This window comes from Phocoena phocoena, chromosome 2 (assembly GCF_963924675.1).
Source record: "Phocoena phocoena chromosome 2, mPhoPho1.1, whole genome shotgun sequence".
NCBI lineage: Eukaryota > Metazoa > Chordata > Mammalia > Artiodactyla > Phocoenidae > Phocoena > Phocoena phocoena.
The window spans coordinates 59,468,128-59,490,423 of NC_089220.1; the positions used below are offsets into that span (position 1 = coordinate 59,468,128).

A 22,296-nucleotide genomic window follows, 5' to 3' on the forward strand; every position below is an offset into this window, starting at 1 on the left:
AGGTGTTATCCCAGCCGAAACAACCATAAGGGATAGTGAGAGAGGGACAGAATATTACACAAGTATATAAAGAACATGGTGCACATGGGGAACTAAAAGGAAATACAAGAGCCAGTCATCGTTTTCGGTAAAAGAGGGTAAGTCATGACTTAATACCTAAGTGCGCACCATTCCCTGAATCACTCTTCATTTCCAATTCCAAGTTATCATCATCTGTTATGTCTTCTCCAAGCACAGCAGCCCAGTCTTTCATCTTTTGTAAGCGCTCAGTCAGAGACTTGACATTTAGCAACAGGGGAAAAAAAGAGAGAGGGTAATACCTTATGCTAACAGCTTTACAACTTCTGAATGCATAGTTGTAGTCTAAAAATCAATCCACACAGATGACGGTACAGGAGCTCTTATTCTCCACCTGGCATAAAATATGTAAACACTCTCAAAAACTAACATTTATTTACTATTAAACTCTGCAAGTTAAAAATCAAAACTGGTTATTCCTAAATCAAATACAATACTTGATAATGGCCCATTTTTGCTAAAAGTATCACATGACCATAAAGCAACAAAACATTTCTTACGTGATGTTTCTCACTTGCCATAGTAAGAGTGGTCATTAACATGAGAGTCAATTTTGTGTGAAGTCAAACAAATCCTCAAGTGAGGTACATGATATATAAAAAAATCACAGATTTCACAGATTCAATTTATTCAAGTAAACAACTAGCTGAGGAGCTCAACTGACATAAAGAAAAGGAAATTATAAAAGAGAATCTGAATTGGAACATTAGAGGTTTTCCAACAGTACTTTTTTGAATTTTCTTAAATAAAGGAAGATTTTCTTAAACCATAGAGAATAAAATAGACTGTCCCACATATTTCTGTGGAAGGACCCACCTAAAAAAACCCATTCTGCTCTACAATTTCCACCCTTCGATCTCCTCCCTCTTGAGTTCCAGGCACAAATATCATGGCCTACAACTTTGAGTAGAGCTTGAGATTAGCATCTCATTCTTGTTCTGTTAGGAAGAGTCCCAAGTTCTTTAGTAGAGTAAGTTTAGGGAAAAAAACAAAAAAAATAAAACAAATTATGAATACAAATCCTAAAGATGGAATCTTAAAAACATCCTTAGTAGCAACGTAAATAGCATAAATGTATAGCTTCCAAGATGAAAACATCCACTCCATTGTGCAGATTACAGAATGCTAATTATACAGCTTATTACTTAGTATTTACACTTGAGTATCTGTTTGCAGTTTGAAAGTATAAGATTTAAAAGGGTAGGCAGATGGACATATATACACCACCAAATGTAAAATAGATAGCTAGTGGGAAGCAGCCGCATAGCACAGGGAGATCAGCTCGGTGCTTTGTGACCACCTAGAGGGGTGGGATAGGGAGGATGGGAGGGAGATGCAAGAGGGAGGAGATATGGGGATATATGTATATGTATAGCTGATTCACCTATAATGCAGAAACTAACACACCATTGTAAAGCAACTATACTCCAATAAAGATGTTAAAAAAATAATTAATTAATTCAATTTAATTAAATAAAAGGGTAGGCAGGAAAAAGTGGTAGGAGGGAGAGACGGGGTGTAGGAAAAAAAAAAAATCAACAAATCCGAATAGTAATATCAACTAGTTTATTCCTATTGGAGTCAAATTTCAATTAGATTTACTTAAAGTATTCCTCTCTGTAAAAGTACATGTATCAGTTAATCTAGTATTAAAGACATTCATCTAATACACATAACCTCATTTGTCCAGTTTATAAAATTCTTTCCAACCTCTTCTTATCAACAAAAAAAGATGACAATCTTAAGATAAAAGGTAAAATCCAATACCCTTTGTCTTTCTTCACTAGATACCTAGGCTAAAATACAGAGGAGAGAAGAAAAAAGGACACAGGGAATATAGATGTATATATACTACAAATCTACAAAGTCTTCAAGGAACATTAGGCAGCAAGGATATCAACACTGGTACAAATTGGAATGTATGCCCAAAAGTACACTTCCCCAAATTTGGCCAAATAAATTATCAAAATAAAAGCTGCTAAAAACAAAAATTTTCAAATTCCATAAATTAGTATAAAATTCTAGCTTAACTCATTCACTAAACCAGCAGGGTCATTTACCTTCATCTGATTTTCTTTATCACATAGAACTTGTTCCACATGTACTTTGGAGTCTTCAAATGTTATTTTCTGTTTATTAAGTTCATTCACTTGCTCTCTCCATTCTTCAGCTTCTTGTAAAAGCTAAAATTCAAACCCCAAATAAAAAGAAAAGCAACTCATATTATCTCATCATACTTATGTGTAGGTACACTTATTTATATATCTAAGGTGTATCATTAATAGAACCTCACAAAAAGGAAAAGTACCTCATTATCTTATCATATGTAGGTGTAGATGCACTTATTTATATACCTAGGTGTACCACTAATAAATATACAACACAATGTGTTACTGAGAAGGGAGAGAGAAAGGGAGGGGGGAAGGAGAGAGGAAGGAAAGGAGGAATGGAATGAGGAAAGAAGGGAAGGAAGGAAAGCGGGAAGGAAGGAAGGGCTCCTGTTTTCAAAGAACTTTCAAAACAGGGGTAAGGCAAAATAAGACACTTAAACATTCTTCAACTGATTTACATAATAAACATATCAAATAAAAAGGTTTCTAAGACAAGCATATTTGTTAGATTTGGCCATTCCTTATATCCCATATAACATGCCATACCTTACTTGTATTAAAATTTATTTTTTTAATCATGTGCCATTTTGTGGTTAAGTAACCTTCAGAATACCATTAATCTAGAACAGGTCAAATTCTGCATAAATAATCTTTTACTGTATATACTTTTACAGGAGAGGAAAGATTTTCTCAACATGAATAAAAGATAAAGATTGTTATAAAAGATAAACTTAACTACATACTGCTTAAAAGCTTTGCAAATCAAAAAATAACAGAAATAAAATTTAAAAACAAGTAACGAGAAAGAAATTCTTATATATACCAAAGCGTTAACAACCTTAACATGCAAAGAGCTCTTAGAAGTCATTAAGAAAAATAGCCCACCCCAAAAAAAATAGAATCAGCAAGCAATTTACAAAAGAATCAGCCCATATATATATATATATATATATATAAAAGGCCAATTTTATTTAGTCTTTAAAACTCTATTCTATCAAATAGTAATTACTGGGTTTCTCTGAAAAACTAAGGCTTCATTAGCATATTCCCTAGCACAAGAAAAACCAATCCTTCTCCATGCATGTATAATAGAATAAGACAACACTGACAGATTAAAAATAAATAAGAATTGAAGAATGAAAGATTTGGTGATTGGCTGGTCTCTAGTGATTTACTAAAGACACTGCATACACAGCATGCAGTCTTATAAGGTTAAAGAAGGAATGTGTTAGAACATGGAATCAGTGAATACAGAATAGTTTATTTCAAGAACTCTGGTGATTAAAAAGGAATTAGATGAAAGCAGCTATAAAGAGTAAGACAATCTAGGTGAAATTTTTTTTCAAGGTACAAAAGGTCACTTTTGATTATATTGATAACATAGCAAAATTAACACAGGGTGTACTTTCTCCTGAAATCTACTAAGATGACAGTAAAGAGGTTTAAGGGAAAAAAAGCATAAACCCTCAAGGAAAAAGAGAAAACGTGATGAGGAAAAAGATAATTCTAGAAGAGGAAAGTGGAAAGAGATGGAAGCACAGTAAAAGACCAGACAGAAGTGAAATCTAAGGCAGAAGATGGGAGACTCTAAAAGCAGGTTGACTTGATACAACTCAGAATGGCTTATGATTTGGAGGCACAAGTACTACGGTATATGTGGAATGAAAAGAGGAGGACTACTCAAAAGTCTTTATGAAAAGCAGTTAGAAAATCCCCTAAGTTCTCCCCGCACACATATACACACACTCTAATGCTCAATCCATCCCTCTCCCCCACACATACCACTGTCTTTCACATGCATGCACACATGTACGTGCACAGGCACACTCACACACATACACACACACCTGGCAAGAATCTGGAAGGTTATTCTCTGAAGAGCTAGAATCTGAAACTCTGGGACACCTGACCCAGGTAAAGGTGTGAGTAACAAGCTGAAAACATAAAAGCATTAAGCAAAAGTTGACTTACTGAAATGAAGAGTGAGATACCAGCCCTCCTTACCTCACTAAGCTGCTTACCTCACTGCTGGCAAACAGGTTTATACCTCCCAAATGGGAACTATGGAGGAGTCATCCCTGTGGAAAATGGTCTTTGAATACCAACAATCAGGGATCCTCCAATGAAATACCCTAACCAGATTACCCTATGGAGGGGTCCGCAAAAAACACACACAGGGCTTCCAATTAGATTTGGAGAGCTTCACTATTAAATGAGCAGACACCCAAGAACCATCAAATACCTGAAAAAAGAAACTCTTAGATAAAAGACATAGACTAAAACAGAAAATAAAGGAGCTCAAAGGAAACAAGGCAACTCAGGGAAAAACATGTCAAAAAAGAGAAAAAAAAAACCATAATATCCTCAGCAAAGTAAGACACTGCATCCATGAAACCAGAAAAAGGCATAAGCAAAACAAAGAACTCTTAAAAGTGAAAAATATCAGAGAATAAGTGAATGAAAGTTCCACAGACACAAAGAAACCAAAATAGACATTTTCAATAATTTCATATATCATACAAAATACACCCCAAAAAGTATGAAATAATTTAAGTAAATTTCCCAGAACTGAATCAAGAGCAAGTTTCCAGACTGAGAGTATCCAACAAATGTATAGAAAAAGACCCACACTAAGGCACACCATCATGAAATTTTAGAGAACTGGAAACAATGAAAGATATTAAAATTTTCTACCGGAGAAAAGAGTAGGTCACAAAAAAGGTTCAGTAATCCAAATAGCATTTGACTTCTCAAAAGTAATACTGGAAAATGAAGACAATAGAGCAATTATGTCAAAATATCAAGAAAAAAAAATTTCAACCCAGAAGATACCCAACCAAAATGTTAACAGTATGAAAGTAGAAGACAGTCTAAGTCATGAAAGTTTTTTAAAAGTTACCTCCTATACCTTTTCTCAGGAAGCTAATCAAGGGAATTCACCACATAAAAGCACAGGTAGGACACAGGAAATAAAAGATCTAACACAAAAGAAAGACAAGGGAAAGGATGGGGGTGAAGTGAAACCTCAGAACAGCAGAAGTATAACAGACCTAGAGAACAAGTTCCTACTGGACCAGGAGGATGGAAGACCCCAGGAAGGACTGCTTCAAGGAAAAAATGAAATTAATAGATTAACCAAAGCATTTGAACACATAAATATTTACATAATCTCTAAAAGAGATATATACGATTGAACTACAGATGAATTACAGATAGGTATAAAAAGAAGATAATTATTAACTCTAGGGCAAATAAAATGTTGAGTGAAACGGAATATGTAATCAGAGCACACCATGTGTCTCAGCTGTAATATTTAGAAAATCATAAATAATGTAATCATTAAAAAATTTTCCCACTGAAAAGTTATAACTGTATCGGGAGAACAGTTGGAGAGGAAATATATTTGGGTATGTGGCAGTGTACACATATGTGGGGAGGAAGAAGGTAAAAGTTAAATCCTCATTAGATCTGCCACAACAACTGCTTCTGTCTTCAGGGCCCAGACACACAGCTGCAATAACTCTCACGGTATTCTCTGCCCTCCTTCAGTCTGGCTTTGAAGATTTGTGCTAAATGTTATTTGTTATTATTATTATTAAAATGCTGAGTGCCCGGGCTTACTTTCACTCCTGGGGGAAGAGGGTTCCAGGAATACAGACCTCTGTATCCTATATAAAAGAGACACCATAGGATACATAGGAGATTGTCCTGATCTTGTGGTATCCAGAAAGAGCCTACTTTTGCCCCTAGCATGGGTCAGTCATGACTATGCCCAGAATGTTTATAATTACATACTCACAAGCTGGAGTCCCTTTACAGTACAAACCTGTTTCTGGCTTTCCTGAAGTTGAGAATTTTCACTCAAAGCCTCTTTTATAGCTACCTTAAGTCTTTCTTCATTCATCTGAAATATTTTGAAGGTTGTTTTGGCCTAAGTAAAATACAACATATTGAGATTATAAGAATTAGTTTAATACAATAGCTCTTTTTTACACACACTCCCTGAAACATGGAATTAAAGTCAAAAACATGCCATTATTAATAGGAGAGGCAGCATGCTGTAGCAGAAAAAAAGTCAGGCCTAGACTCAAGGTCTAGTCACTCAAGGTCTAGTTGCTCCACCACTAACTTGCCACATGACCTTGGACAAATGATTTAACCTCCTGTAACCTTCTATGTACTACGCGGCAAATTCTGTTAACTTTCTACTCTCTGTCTCTCTTACCAGAATTTAAAATCCACAAGAGCCTTTCTATTTTGTCTACTAATATTAAGTGCCAATCACCTTCAGCAGTGACCAGTACATAGCAATGGCTCAATAAATACTGACCAATGGAAAAAATGAACTTTCCTCAGATACCCTGTATTTTTATAATATATCTGAATTCTATTATTATAGCTTATTCTTTAATTATAAAAGTAATAGTAAAATGTAAGTGATTTTCAAAAGCAACAGAGCTATTAAAGTAATTCAACTTACTTCAGATACTTGTGATTTGAGGGACTTTGATTCATCCTCTAGGGACTGTATCCTTTTTGAAATATCCGCCAACTAAAAAGGCAGTATAAATCAATAAACAAGTATATACTAAACTCCTCCAGTTTCCAAGATGCCATATATATTAACTATATTATTAACCTAACACTTTTGCTCCAAAAGTGAGGGTTCAAATTAAGAAACATTCTCAGCCATATGCTTAAAGGGATTTCATACAAAAGTTACATAACAGTATTTCAACTCATCTTTAATATTTCGTAACACTTAAGTTATATAGGCACAAAAGAAGTCCACTAGCATCATATCTTACTAAATAATCTCACACACATCAAGATCCTCCTTAAGACAGATTTTAAAGTAGAAAGACAAATAAAGGAAAGTTAAAGTTCTTAATACAAGTTTTGAGTAATTTTTAAAAATCCACTATGTATGTGACTGTTCAACTTAAATTATTTGTGTGAGCTACTTCCATAGTGCAAATAGAAAATTTCTATAAGAATATGAAAGAAATGTAACATAATAATGGTAACCTCTAACAAATGAAAAGAGCTAGTGGATCTGGAAATTTTTATTCTCCAATTTACAGCCTTCTGTACTCTTTGGATTTCTTTTTTTTTTTTTTTACAGTGCATGTAATACTTTAACCAATATCATATCATTTTTTTAAACTCAGTAACTTTCTTTTTCCTACAGTTTCCTAAAACACAAAAATCTTACCAATTTATCTTGTTCTGAATGTTTAGATTTCTCTTCTTCTAACTCTTTTTCTAGAATGAGTATTTCATCCTCAAGTTCAGATGTGGACCTAGTCAGCTTTTCACAGACTGCCTAAAAGAGGAAGCCAACTTTATAAGACTGACATGAGAATTTTTGGTCAAGATAAATCAGATGAGTGTAATCAAATGCATATACTATAAGTTAAATAAGTCTAGTTTATATATTTGTTCATTTTTATAACACTGAAATAACAGCAATACTAGCAGGTATCGCAAATTTTTTCTATAAAGAGACAGAAAGTAAATATTTTAGGCTTGAAGGCCACATAGTTTCTGTCCCAGCTATTCAAGTGATATGCATATGTAGTGAGAAAGCAAAGGCTATATGTAAATGAATGAGCATGGCTGTGTTTCAATAAAATTTTATTTACAATAACAGGTGGAGGGCTCAGAGTGTAGTTTGCCAACTTCTGCTCTAAAGCATTGTAAAAGAAACCATAAGAAAAAAACCAAATTTAATATAAATACATAAAATAAAAAATAAATTCAAAAAACAATCAAAATAATATTCTACACTGAATTAAGACATATCTTCTGTGACCTTTTTAATTTAAAATGATTAGTTGTTGGATTATTCCAATTGGATTTTAAATACTGTAATAAACATACCTCTGATATTTGTGATCCTTCAACAAACTTGTTAAAAAAAAAACCAAAAGAATCAAAGAATTTAATGCAGGCCAAAATAAAAGTAGCACAAGTACATACGATATCATACTGGTTAAAAAACTCATTTACATATATATATATATATATATATATATATATATATATATATTTCCCCAAATTTGACTATCTGATTATATGAATTCTCTGACTTGAATCAAAATTACTCTATTGTTTTGATTTTATCTATAGATTCAAACATCAATTTTTGTAATTATATCACATTATAGTTTATATTCAACTATGTTTACCAATCTTGAAAATAAACACTATATGTTTTAAAAAATTACTAAAATTAGAGGAAAACTTCCAAAATATTCATTATAAAGTAAAAATTTAGCTAATTTTATGGCCAGATTACATAAATTCAATGCCTGAGAATAAATTGGTGTGTTTTATTTTATCCACAACATGACAAAGCTTGAGTAAATATTTTTGCTTTCCAGTTTTTGCTGGTTTGTCAGCATGCTAAATTCCTTATAAAATTATCTTTTAATCAATCTAATAAATTACTACCATAACAGCAGTTAAAACAGAGGGTCAACAAATAAAATACAACAATTTCAACAAGTTCTTAAGAATATTAATAGGTAACAAATGAAGAAAGTAAAGGTTAAGAAATTAATTTCATTTGGAATTCAATTTATAATTTCCTTTGGACTCTACTAAGAAATTCTGATTCATGATACATATGCTTTCTGATGATTACAGACATCAGTGACTGAGAACCGCCAAGCTGAACTGACTGAACTCGTACAACAACGGTACAAAGTCCATTGTTTTCTACTTTAATATTAGTATGCTTTTTACAACATTTCCATCTCTAAAGAAATTGCTATTACTTACCCTAATCTGTCGTAGCTTAGCTAAATGACAAATTATCACAGTTTCCTTCCTTACTATTACCTAAATCATGCCTCACTCAGGAGAGCTGACTCTTTATCTCTTCCAAACTCCACATTCAGTGGCATCATGTTGGTACCTTGAAATTGGTCAAGGTGGGAGTATTTACACAACAGAACCCAGCAAATGCTACAAACAAAAGCTCCTGCTTTCTAAAGAGCCAGTTGTTAAACATTTACCAGCACACCACTGTGTATAACATAAATCTTTGGTCTAATTCTAGTCAGCTCCTAATACATTGGTATGAGGTAAAGGCAAGTACTGCCTCAACTTACATAATTTTTCATTGCCAACTATTCCTAAATTTATGAAAATAAATCCTATTTTTCCTTCCTAGAGCAAACTGAGTCAAAAAAGAAATGGTTACCTTAATACGCTTCCCAGGAATGAAGAATCAAGAGCTTCTATATAGCTCTAGGTTACATTGAACTGAATATGCTTCACTAAAAACAAGTTATCAACAAGAGCTCAAATTTTTAAAATACCTTATGCTACTTACTAATATTCTGTTTCCTATATTTAACTTCTTAAGTTTTAACATCTAGAGATACTCTTTCACATTTCCTTTGAAATGTGAGTTTTGAGAAGATACATGACTTTCAAAATTTATGTTATTTAGTAAAAATCTTCCCCCTAACTTTTATAATTATACTATTTGTTTTTACCTCCAAACTTTGTGCTTCTGTTGACTCCTTCTCAAAGCTGGCATCCTTTAAAGATGACTCTAAGCCTTCATACTGAAAGAAAGCAACACTGTAAGTAAAAGGGCTGTAAATTTTATTCCAAACTACACCTGCCCTATGACCCACCAATTCCATGAGAAGGAAGAGTAAATTCTCACTGCAGAAAGATAACATTGCCCACAGTTTCAAATTTACCACTATAATTTCTGTTATACTATTACTGATACTCAACATAAAATAATCTGGCATTCAAGAAAACAAGAGCTGACTGAGAACCAAGAGAAAAAAATGAGCAAGAGAGCAGACTCTTGGAGGATTCAGGTAATACAGTTCTCCTTCAGACATTAAAATAAGTAAGCTTGATATGTAAGAGGAACCAAAATAATTAAACCAGAAAAAAAGAACTACAAAAACGCCACACAAACTTTAGAACTGAAAAAGGAAATAAATGAAATTAAGATGGTTTAAAAGATGATTAGACGCAGATGAAGACAATTAGTGAAATGGAAGCTAGATTAGAAGAAAACATCTAGACTGAAGTGTGAACAAAGAGATAAGAAACCCAGAAAAGAACATAAGAGATACATGGGATATAGTAAAAAACTAAAATACAAGTATTTAAAATTACAGGAAGAGAAAAAAAAGAAAGCAATAACAATATTTGAAAAGGTTATGATCAAGAGTGTTACAAAACTAAAGAAAGTCATTAAGCCACAGATTCTAGAACATCATGAAGCCCAGGGATGATAAATAGAAGAAACCACATCTAGACAACTAGTAACGCTGCTGAAAATCAAAGATAAAGAGAAAATCATAAAAGTAGCCAGATAGTTTCTTATAAAGTTATACAATACCTGCCCTATGACCTACCAATTCTAATACTAGATATTTACAAAAGAGAAATGAAAATATATACCACACACATACACACACACACACAAAAAGATAGAATGATCATAGCAACTTTATTCATAATAGCCAAAAGCTAGAAATAACCATATTAAGTGGTAAATGGATAAAAAAAATTGTGATATGTTGATGTAATGCAAATTTACTTGCAAGTTAAAATAAAAAAACTACTAGTATATGCAACAACATAGTGAATCTCAAAAATACAATGCTAACTGAAAAAAGGCAGAAACAAAGGAGTATGATTTCATTTATACAAACTCTGAAACAGACAAAAACTAATTTATGGTGATAGAAATAAAAACAGTGGTTGCTGGCAGGGGTAGGGGACTGAGTGAAAATGAGCACAAGGGAAATATATGGGTGATAGAAATGTTTTATGTATTGATGGGAGTGGTAGCTTCATGGGTGAATATACCTGTCGAAATTCACAGAACTGCATATTTAAGAATGTCCTTTTTATTATATGAAAATTATACCTCAATTTTTAAAATTGAAAGAGAAAAAATACAAAACAAGATCACCAAATTGCAATAAAACTTATAGCTGACTTTGACCCACAAACAACATGCCAAGGAAAAAAATCAGTAAAATGAGATGTCCAAAGTACTTAAAGAAAATAACTGCAACTGCCAACTCAGACTTCTATAAAGAGCATTATACAAAATGGAGAAATAAAGACGTAATCAGACAAACAAAAACTAAGAGAATTTATCAACAGTATATTCCAGAAAAGAAAAGACCAGGAAGTTTCTCTATCCTTCAGGAGGAAGGAAAATCATCCCAGATAGAAGGTGGAAACGAAAGAAAGAATAAAGAACAATGGAAAGAATAAATGTGTGGATAAATCCAAATGAATCTTGACTGTTTCAAAGAATAATAAAACGATTTGGAGGTTTATATAAAGTCAAAATACAGTGCAACAGGGCTTCCCTGGTGGCGCAGTGGTTAAGAATCTGCCTGCCAATGCAGGGGACATGGGTTTGAGCCCTGATCTGGGAAGATCCCACATGCCACGGAGCAACTAAGCCCGTGTGCCACAACTACTGAGCCTGCGCTCTACAGCCAGTGAGGCACAACTACTGAAGCCCATGTGCCTAGAGCCCATGCTCCGCAACAAGAGAAGCCACCACAATGAGAAGCCTGCGCACCGCAATGAAGAGTAGCCTCCACTTGCCAAAACCAGAGAAAGCCCGCGTGTAGCAACAAAGACACAACGCAGCCAAAAATAAAAATAAATTAATAATGAGAAGAAAAATACATATATATATATATATATATATATATATATATATATATATATATATACTGCAACAGCACTTAAATAAAAGGGGGCAAGTGGAATTAAAGCATTCTAAGATCTTTGCATTATCCAGTAAGTAGCAACAGCACAAATTTATATTAGAATTTAATAAATTAAGGATACATGTTGCAGTCTCTAAGATAACCATTAAAAAAATAAAATCTATAACAAATGCATTGATGTAGAAAATATTGAATTAATAAATGACTATTTCAATCCAGAAGAAAACAAGAGAAGAGAAAAAGCCACATGGGACAGGTGGGTCAAATAGAAAATAAACAGTTAAGACGGTAGATTTGACCCCTAATAAATTAGAAATTACATTAAATGCAAATGAACTAAATAATCTAATTAAAAGATTTTTTAGACTGATTAACAAAAGCAAAACCCATCTGTAGGTTGTTTCCAAAAGAGACAGCTTAAACAAAAGTATATAATAAGGCTGAAAGCAAAATAATGGGAAAAGATCTACCATGCAAATGTTCACCAAGTGAAAACTGGGATTGTTACACTGTATATCAGACAAAGTCAATTACAACAAATACAAAACAAAAAATGACAACCTTCAGAATGTGAGAAAATATCTGCAAACAAAGCAACTAACAAGGGATTAATCTCCAAAATATACAAACAGCTCATGTAGTTCAATTATCAAAAAAACCCAAATAACCCAATCAAAAAATGGGCAGAAGATCTAAATAGACATTTCTCCAAAAAAAGACATACAGATGGCCAAAAAGCACATAAAAAGATTCTCAACATCACTAATTATCAGAGAAATGCAAATCAAAACCAGAATGAGGTATCACCTCACACTGGTCAGAATGGCCACCATCAAAAAATCTACAAACAATTAATGCTGGAGAGGGTGTGGAGAAAAGGGAACCCTCTACACTGTTGGTGGGAATATAAATTGGTACAGCCACTATGGAGAACAGTAGGGAGGTTCTTTAAAAAACTAAAAATAGAACTACGATATGACCCAGCAATCTTACTCCTAGGCATGTACCCGGAGAAAACCGTAATTCAAAAAGATACATGCACCCCAATGTTCATTGCAGCACTGTTTACAATACAATAGCCAGGACATGGAAGTAACCTAAATGTCCATCAACAGAGGAATGGATAAAGAAGATGTGGTACATATATACAATGGAATATTACTCAGTCATTAAAAAGAATGAAATAATGCCATTTGCAGCAACATGGATCGACCTAGAGATTGTCATACTGAGTGAAGTAAGTCAGACACAGAAAGACAAATATCATATGATATTGCTTATATGTGGAATCTAAAAAAAGGGGTACAGGGGCTTCCCTGGTGGCGCAGTGGTTGAGAGTCCGCCTGCTGATGCAGGGGACACAGGTTCGTGCCCCGGTCCGGGAGGATCCCACATGCCGCAGAGCAGCTAGGCCCGTGAGCCATGGCCGCTGGGCCTGCATGCCCGGAGCCTGTGCTCCGCAACGGGAGAGGCCACAACAGTGAGAGGCTTGCGTACCGCAAAAAAAAAAAAAAAAAAAAAAAGGGTACAAATGAACTTATTTACAAAACAGAAGTAGAGTCATAGATATAGAAAACAAATTTATGGTTACCAGGGGATAAGGAGAAGGAGGGATAAATTGGAGACTGGGGTTGACACATACACACTACTATATATAAAATAGATAACTAGTAAGAACCTGCTGTATAGGACAGGGAACTCTACTCAATACTCTGTAATGGCCTATATGGGAAAAGAATCTAAAAAAGAGTGGATATATGTATATGTATAACTGATTCACTTTGGTGTACACCTGAAACTAACATTACATTGTAATAAATCAAATATACTCCAATAAAATTTTTTTAAAAAGGAATTACTACAAATAAAACAGGGGTATTCATAATGATAAAACGGTCAATCTAACTAAGAAAATAAATAATTTTAAATCTATATGCATCTAACATAGCCTCAATATACATAAAAATAATAAAACTGAGAAAAACAAATCTACAATATTAATGGGAAATTTTAACATATTTCTCTCAATAACCAATAGACGATATGAATAAAAAATTAACAAGTGACAATTTTTATATTTATATACCAATAAACTAGTAAATAAAATGGTATGGTATTGACACAAGGATAATAATATATATGTATGTATATTGTATACAAAACATTTACCAAAATCAATCTTATGCAAAGCCAGAAATTAAGAATCAACAAATAAAGGAGCAAAATCATACAAAGGATATTCTATGAATTAAATATAATTAGGTAGAATTAGGCTAAAACTTAATAACAAATAAACTATTGGGAAATCCCCATATGTTAGGAAAGTAATAAATATCCTAACAAATAACCAATGTTTCAAAGAAAATATCACAATAAAATTTTTAAAATATTTTACACTGAATGATCAGGAAACCATGACATATCAAAACGAACAAGATGCTTTAATAAAAGCCAAACTTGCCAAGTAAATTATAACTTTAATGCAGAAATTATGAAAGAAGGCTAAAAACTCAATGATTTTAGTATCCATCCCAAGAAGTGATAAAAAAGAAAAGTAAACCAAAGAAAAGTTAAAAATGAAGTAATAAAGATAGTAATGAATTAGAAAGCAAATAAAGTAAAAAGAATCAACTGAGCCAAAAGATTGTTTTTTGGAAACACTAAAAAAGTTGATAAACCACAGTCAAAGATAAGGTGACAAAGAGAGAAAGACAGACAATCAACCTAATGTCAGAAATAAAAGAGCAGACCTCTCTGAAGGTCCCACAAATGTTTAGAAAATAACAAGAGAATAAACACTATACCAGCAATGAGCAAATAAAAGATAATTTTTCAAAAATTCCATTTGCAGTAACATCAAAAAGAAAAAATACTTAGAAATAAATTTAGCAAAAGAAGTGTAAACCTAATACTCTGTGAACTACAAAATATTACAGAAATAAAGAAGACCTAAATAAATGGAAAGGCATCCCATATTCATGGATCAGAAGACATAATACTGCTAAGATGGCAATAACCCCAAACTGATCTACTGATTCAACATAAGCCCTATCAAAATCCCAGCTAATTTATTTGCAGAAATTGCAAGCTGATCCTAAAATTCATAGAAAATGCAAAAGGCTCAGAATGATCTTGAAAAGTTGGAGGACTTATACTTCCCAGTTTCAAACCTTACTGCAAAACTACACGAATCAAGACAGTGTGAAACTGGCATTAAGGATAGACATATAAATCAATGAAATACAACTGAGAGCCCAGAAATGCACCCTCACAATTATGGTCAACTGATTTTCAACAAGGATGCCACAACAATTCAATGGGGAAAGATTAGTCATTTCAACAACAGTGCTAAGACAACTGGATATCCACATGCCAAAAATAAAGCTGGACCCCTACCTAACACAATATACAAAAATTAATTCAAAATAGATCAAAGATCTAAACATAAGAGCTAATCACATAAAACTTTTAGAAGGAAACACAGATGTAAATCTTTGTGACCTTGTTTTAAGCAACAGTTTCTTAGAAATGACACCAAAAGCATAACCAACAAAAGAAAAAACAGATAAACTGAGCATCACCAAAATTAAAAAGTTCTATGCTTCAAAGATACCACCAAGAAAGTGAGGAGAACATGCCACAGAATAAGAGAAAATATTTGCAAATTACATATCTGATAAGGGGCTCATATCTATAATATATAAAGTTAGAACTCAATAACAAAGACAAATAACCCTATTTAAAAATAGGCAAAGGGGGCTTCCCTGGTGGCACAGTGGTTAAGAATCCGCCTGCCAATGCAGTGGACATGGGTTTGAGCTCTGGGCGGGGAAGATCCCATATGCCACGGAGCAACTAAGCCCATGTGCCACAAATACTGAGCCTGCACTCTAGAACCCACAAGCCACAACTACAGAGGCCGCATGCCACAACTACTGAAGTCCGCATGCCTAGAGCCTGCGCTCTACAACAAAGAGAAGCCACCACAATGAGAAGCCTACACACCGCAACGAAGAGTAGCCCCCGTGCACCGCAACTACAGAAAGCCTGTGCGCAACAACAAAGACCCAACGCAGCCAAAAATTAATTAATTAATTAATTTTTAAAAATTAAAAATAGGCAAAGGAACTGAGTAGACATTTCTCCAAAGAAAATATATAAATGCCAATAAGCAAATGAAAAGATGTTCAACATCACTAGCCATCAGGGAAACGCAAATTAAAACCTCGCTGACACAACACTGTAAACCAACTATACTTCAATAAAATCAAAAAAAAAAAGAGAAACACCTCATTGAGACACACTTCACATCAACTAGGATGGCTATAATCAAAAAGACATAATAACAAGTGTTGGGAGGGAATTCCTGAGGGGTCCAGTGGTTAGGACTCCACGCTTCCACTGCAGGGGGCACGGGTTCGATCCCTGGTTGGGGAACTAAGGTCTCACATGCTGCAAGGCGTGGCCAAAAAAAAAACAAGTGTTGGGAAAGATGTGGAGAAAACACAACATTCACAAACTGCTGGTGGAAATATAAACTAGCACAGCCACTGTGAAACACAATCTCGCAGTTCTTCAAAAAGTTACATATAGATCCAGCAATTCTACTCCTAGGTATATGCCTCAAAGAATTTAAAACATATATCCACACAAAAACTTGTACAAGAATGTCCACAACAGCATCATTTATAACAGCCAGAAAGTACAATAACCCAAATGTCCACCACCTGAAAAATGGATATATCAGTTGTGGTAGGGAATATTATTTGGCAAAAAAAGATATTAAGTATTGATACATAGTACAACATGGATGAATCTTGAAAACATTATGCTAGGCTTAAAAAGCTAGTCACAAGGAAGCACATGTTGTATCATTCCATTTATGTAAAATGGAATCTAGAGTAGGCAAGTTTATAGAGACAGAAAGTAGATAAGCTGTCTAGGGCTTACAAGTAGGGGAGATTGGGTGAAGGGTGACAGCTTAAGAGGTACAGGGTTTCTTTGGGGTGTAAAAAATATGTTTGAAAATATTTTGTGGTGGACATACAACTCTGTGAATATACTAAAAGCCATTCATTTGTACACTTTAAATAAATAGTATAGTATGTGGATCATACCCCCGAAAAGCTGTTAAAAATACTATACTATTTATAATAGTTTCAAAACTCATCAGATACCGGGGAATAAATCTAAGAAAAGATGTACAAGACCTCAACACAAAAATGTATGAACAATACTGAGAGAATTTTAAAAAGACATAAATAGAGGGATATACCACAGCCCACGGATAAACACTCAACACTGTAAAAAGGTAAATTCTCTCCAAATTAATCTATATATTCAATGCAATCCCAAACTCCTAAGAGGCTATGTGTATGTGTGCATGTGTAAACTGATGAAGTGATTTAAAATTTACCCGGAAAGACAAAGTGCCAAGATGGCCAAGACAATCTTGAAAAACAAACCTGGAGGTTTATATTGTCAGACATCAAGATGTGCTAGGTAGACTTTAAAAAGCATGATATTCCAATAAAGATGTTAAAAAAATTTAAAAATTAAAAAAAAATAAAAATCATGGTATTGGTGCAAGGATATATTTTTTTAAAAAAAACAGACCAACAGAATAGAAAATATTATAGAAACAGACTCAGATATATACAGTCACATAACTTAAGACTACGACACTACAGAACAAAAGGAAAAGATGGTCTTTTAATAAATGGTACTGGTAAATTCAATAGCCACATGAAAAATATTGAATACTGGGCTTCCCTGGTGGCACAGTGGTTGAGTCCGCCTGCCAATGCAGGGGACATGGGTTCGTGCCCCAGTCCGGGAAGATCCCACATGCCACGGAGCGGCTGGGCCTGTGAGCCATGGCCGCTGAGCCTGCATGTCCGGAGCCTGTGCTCCACAACGGGAGAGGCCACAACAGTGAGAGGCCCGCATACCGCAAAAAAAAAAAAAAAAAAAAAAAAATATTGACTACTGACCACCAATCACACCATCACAGATTCAATTCTAGATGGATTAAAGACTGATTAATTTAGGGCTGAACTGTTTCCCCTCAGAATGTGTATGTTGAAGCCCCAATACCTCAAAATGTGACTGTATTTGGAGACAGGCCCTTTAAAGGTCATTAAGTTAGGACTTCCCCAGAGGCGTAGTGGTTAAGAATCCACCTGCCAATTCAGGGGACACGGGTTCAAGCCCTGGTCTGGGAAGATCCCACATGCCGCAGAGCAACTAAGCCCATGTGCCACAACTACTGAGCCTGCGCTCTAGAGCCCGCGAGCCACAACTACTGAGCCCACATGCTACAACTACTGAAGCCCACGCACCTAGAGGCCGTGCTCTGCAACAAGAGAAGCCACCGCAATGAGAAGCCAGCGCACCGCAACAAAGAGCAGCCCCTGCTTGCCGCAACTAGAGAAAGCCTGCGGGTAGCAACAAAGACCCAACACAGCCAAAAATAAATAAAATTTTAAAAAAATAAAGTTTGTTAAGTTAAAATGAGCCCCTTGGATTAAGATAGGCCCTAATCCATCTTACTGTTGCCCTTATAGAAGAGGAAATTTGGACACACTGAGAGACATCAGAAACGTGCACCTGCACAGGGAAAGGACAATGTGAGGACAGGGCAAGAAGATGACCAGTTATGTCAAAATGATAAGCCTCAGAAGAAACCAAACCTGCCAACACCTTGATTCTGGACCTCTAGCCTCCTAAACTGTGAAAAAAAATTAATTTCTATGTAAGTCATCCAGTCTGTAGTATTGTGTTATGGCAGTCCTAGCAAACTAGTACAAAGACTAAATGAGTAAAAAAATTAAGTTTCTAAAAGATAACACAGAAGAATATCTTCATACTCTTGAGTACACAAAAAAAATTTTAAGTAGGAAACAAATAACAGTCATCATAAAGAAAAGACTGAAAAATTAGACCAAGACACCATTTGAAATAAAACGGCAAACCACAGAGTGCAAGAAGATATTTGCAATACGTATATCTGACAAAGGACTTGTATCCAAAATATACGAAAAAAATCCTACATATCAAAAGGAAAAAGAGAGATAAGCATACTTTTTAAAATGTGAAAAAAAAAAAAAGCTAGGCAACATGACAAAAAGGATATCCAAATGGCCAATAATCATGAAAAGGTGATTAACCTCATTAGTCAGGGAAATGAAAACTGAAACCACAATGAGACATCACTATGCACCTACCACAATGGTTAAAATTTAGACTGGTAATATGAAAGCCACTGAAGTCTCACACTTTGCAAACAAAGCATGAGTGATCTTCAACTTACACAGAAGTAGCTGCATTGAAAAGTATCAAGTCTTCTGATTCTAACATGAATGTCAACATTTTCAAAAACGTCTTACCTCCTTTTGAACAACACTAAATTTTTCAAGTAGTTTACATTTTTCTTCGATCAGTGTAGAAAGTTCTGCAGCAAGCTTTTTCTCTCTTCCTAAAAACAGAGTTAATGCTATCATGTTTTTAAGTTGATTTAATTGTAAACAACGATGAGATCTAAAATAGAAAAAAGAGCTTACCCACATAAAGCCGGCTTCTAACCTGAAACAAATTTTTAACAAAAATTACATTAAAACACACACACATGCAAGCACATATAATTTATTTAACTTCTACTGCCAACTTAAAAACAAAAGGTTTGTTATTGCCTTAGTATAAATGTAAGTTCGCCAAAAAGTGTTCTATTTCCAATGAGAAAAATACATATGAAAGTCGTCCTTCTGAAGTCACATTGTGTATTAGCATATTAAAGCCTCTGAAAATAAGTCTACCTTAAAGATATCTGTTTCATTTCATTTAGCCAACTGCTCCTCAAACATATTTGACCCTAAAACAAACTACTTAAGGAAGCCCCTATATCATCTCCCCAGTAATGATATCCAAAATAACAGTTTGAAAAATGTTACCATGAGGCCATAGATCTGCTGACTATAAAGTAAAAAAACTTTTTTCTTCTTTAACCTCTCTCTCAAACAATGAAGGAAAAATTCCATTTATAAGGGAATCAGGTTTAGGACTAAGGTAATCTAAGTAGAGAAAACAGTGGGGACTTAAATGATCTACAGAAGATATACAGGAATAAAATTAAATAAAACAAGATTTAAAAGTCAAGGTACAGGGTTTATGTGGTGGTGCAGCGGTTAGGAATCTGCCTGCCAATGCAGAGGACACGGGTTCAAGCCCTAGTCTGGCAGGATCCCACATGCCGCGGAGCAGCTAGGCCCGTGTGCCATGGCTGCTGAGCCTGCGCTCTGGAGCCCATGAGCCACAACTACTAAGCCCGCGAGCCACAACTGCTAAGCCCACGAGCCACAACTGCTGAGGCCTGCGTGCCTAGAGCCTGTGCTCCGCGGCAGGAGAGGCCACCACAATGATAAGCCTGCGTACCAAAGCAAAGAGTCGCCCCCACTCGCCACAACTAGAGAAAGCCCACGCACAGCAATGAAGACCCAATGCAGCCAAAAATAAAATAAAAATAAAATAAATTAATTAAAAAAGAAAGTCAAGGTACAATATAGTAGGTATAGATGAGGAACAATTAGTGAACTGAAACATCAGATTCAGAAACTATCTCAAAAGGTAACAGTAAACCATTAAAAAAAACAGGAAAAAAAAGTTAAGAGGGAAGTGAGAAGTAGAAGAGCCAACATCTTAAAAAAATAATAGTTCCAAAGAGGAAAAAAAAATGTAAAATGCAGAAGAAACTTCCCAGAATTAAAAAAGATAAAAGATTTCATATTTAAATATTCAAGAGAATTTAAAGAAATAAGAAAAAAATCAAACCTGAACATATTATATTGAAATAAGGATATCAAATTAAAAGCCTCCACAGAGAACAGATCACTTACAAATGAATAAGAATCACATTGACACTAGACCTTTCAAAAAGTAACATTAGATGTAAAAAGACAAGGAAGTAAAAGGATAGAACTTTGGACACAGAATGCTTGTATCAAACAAATTATCATTTCAGTGTGAAGACTTAATTCAAACATCCTCAAGCATACAAAAGGTTTGCCACACAAAGACCAACACTGAAAACAATCTAGAAAGAAGTATTCAAATATGGGAAGAATTAAATTCAGGAGCCCCTGCAAGAGATATGTCAATTATGGGTGATCAAATATCTTGGTAATATTTGTTGTTGTCTTGAGGACTGGAGAATGGGTGGAGGAGAAAGTAAAAAACAAAGAAACGGAAAAGGAAATATTTTTAGAACTAAAATTCTAGATTATACCAATATGAAAGGGGGTTGGAAAGTGAAAGAGACCAAGGGATGTGAGAGTATGCTAAATAAGGGTTTTGTTTTCTCAGAAGGAAGATTTACTTACAAATGTAGAAAAGAAACATTAAAAGTGGAACAAATTAATAAAGTATGCTAGAAGAAACTGGTCCAAATACATCAGTAATCAATAATCATAATATATGTAGATACACTAAACTCAGTGGAAAAACAGAGATTTTCAGATTATATAAAAGAAATTCATACAGAACTGAATTACTTTGCTGTACACCCAAAACTAATACATTGTAAATTAACTATACTCCAACAAAATAAAAATAAAAAAAGAAATTCATACAGGACATACATTAAGTAAAAGACCACAGAAAGACTGGAAAATATAAGGATGGAAAAAGACACATGAAATATTACCAAAAAGAAAACTGGTCTCGCTATACTAACATCAGATAAGAGACTTTAAGACAAAAGCATCGGAAGAGTTATAGAGGGTCACTAGTTACTGATAAAAGATTCAATCCACCAAGAAGAGATGTAGCAATTCTAAACATGTATCCACCTAACAAAATATCCTCAAAATATGTAAAGCAAGAATTGACAAAACTACAGAAAGTAACTGATAAATCCATCATGACAGTGGAATTCAGCCAACTTCTCTTCACTCTTGACAGATGAAGGAAACAACAAAAAAAGAGCAAGAATATGTAATACACGAACCCCACAAATTAGATAATTAGCAAGCTTGACCTAATAATGGATGGATATAGAATGATATACATGTATCTGCTTTCAATAATAATCAGGAGCATAAAGAGCACAGAAAAAGTCTACATGTATGTGGAACACTCATATGTAGCATGGCAGATGAATGGGAAGAAGGGAGACTATCCAACAAAGCTGGGGAAAAGGTTATATTGTGGGGGAAGGGGGGTGGGGAATTACACCAACTCCTTACCCCACACTAAACAAAAAATCAACTCAAGATGGATCAAGCAATTCTGTGTTAAAAGAAAACTGTTTTAATTAAGAATTTCTACTCATCACAAAACATCTTAAGAAAAATGAAAAGATGTTTCATACTGGG

The 22,296-nt window shown here is 34.4% G+C and overlaps 1 protein-coding gene across 9 annotated transcripts in view; it reads right to left on the minus strand.

The window, feature by feature from the left end:
- The window catches only part of MIA2 (MIA SH3 domain ER export factor 2), a 113,430-nt gene that overhangs the window by 45,349 nt on the left and 45,785 nt on the right, over positions 1-22,296 (minus strand). For 2 of the 9 annotated variants that reach the window (XM_065871365.1, XM_065871373.1), the window contains 9 exons: positions 19,492-19,513; positions 19,318-19,406; positions 9,698-9,769; positions 8,073-8,099; positions 7,405-7,515; positions 6,670-6,741; positions 6,016-6,120; positions 2,139-2,261; positions 157-277 (listed from right to left, as the gene is read on the minus strand). In XM_065871365.1, coding sequence (XP_065727437.1) covers positions 157-277; positions 2,139-2,261; positions 6,016-6,120; positions 6,670-6,741; positions 7,405-7,515; positions 8,073-8,099; positions 9,698-9,769; positions 19,318-19,406; positions 19,492-19,513 — 742 coding nt within the window. Of the gene's footprint in view, positions 1-156; positions 278-2,138; positions 2,262-6,015; positions 6,121-6,669; positions 6,742-7,404; positions 7,516-8,068; positions 8,100-9,219; positions 9,222-9,684; positions 9,770-19,317; positions 19,425-19,491; positions 19,514-22,296 lie in introns of all 9 variants that reach the window. The other 7 variants (XM_065871364.1, XM_065871368.1, XM_065871367.1 and 4 more) reach the window with 5 other exon arrangements.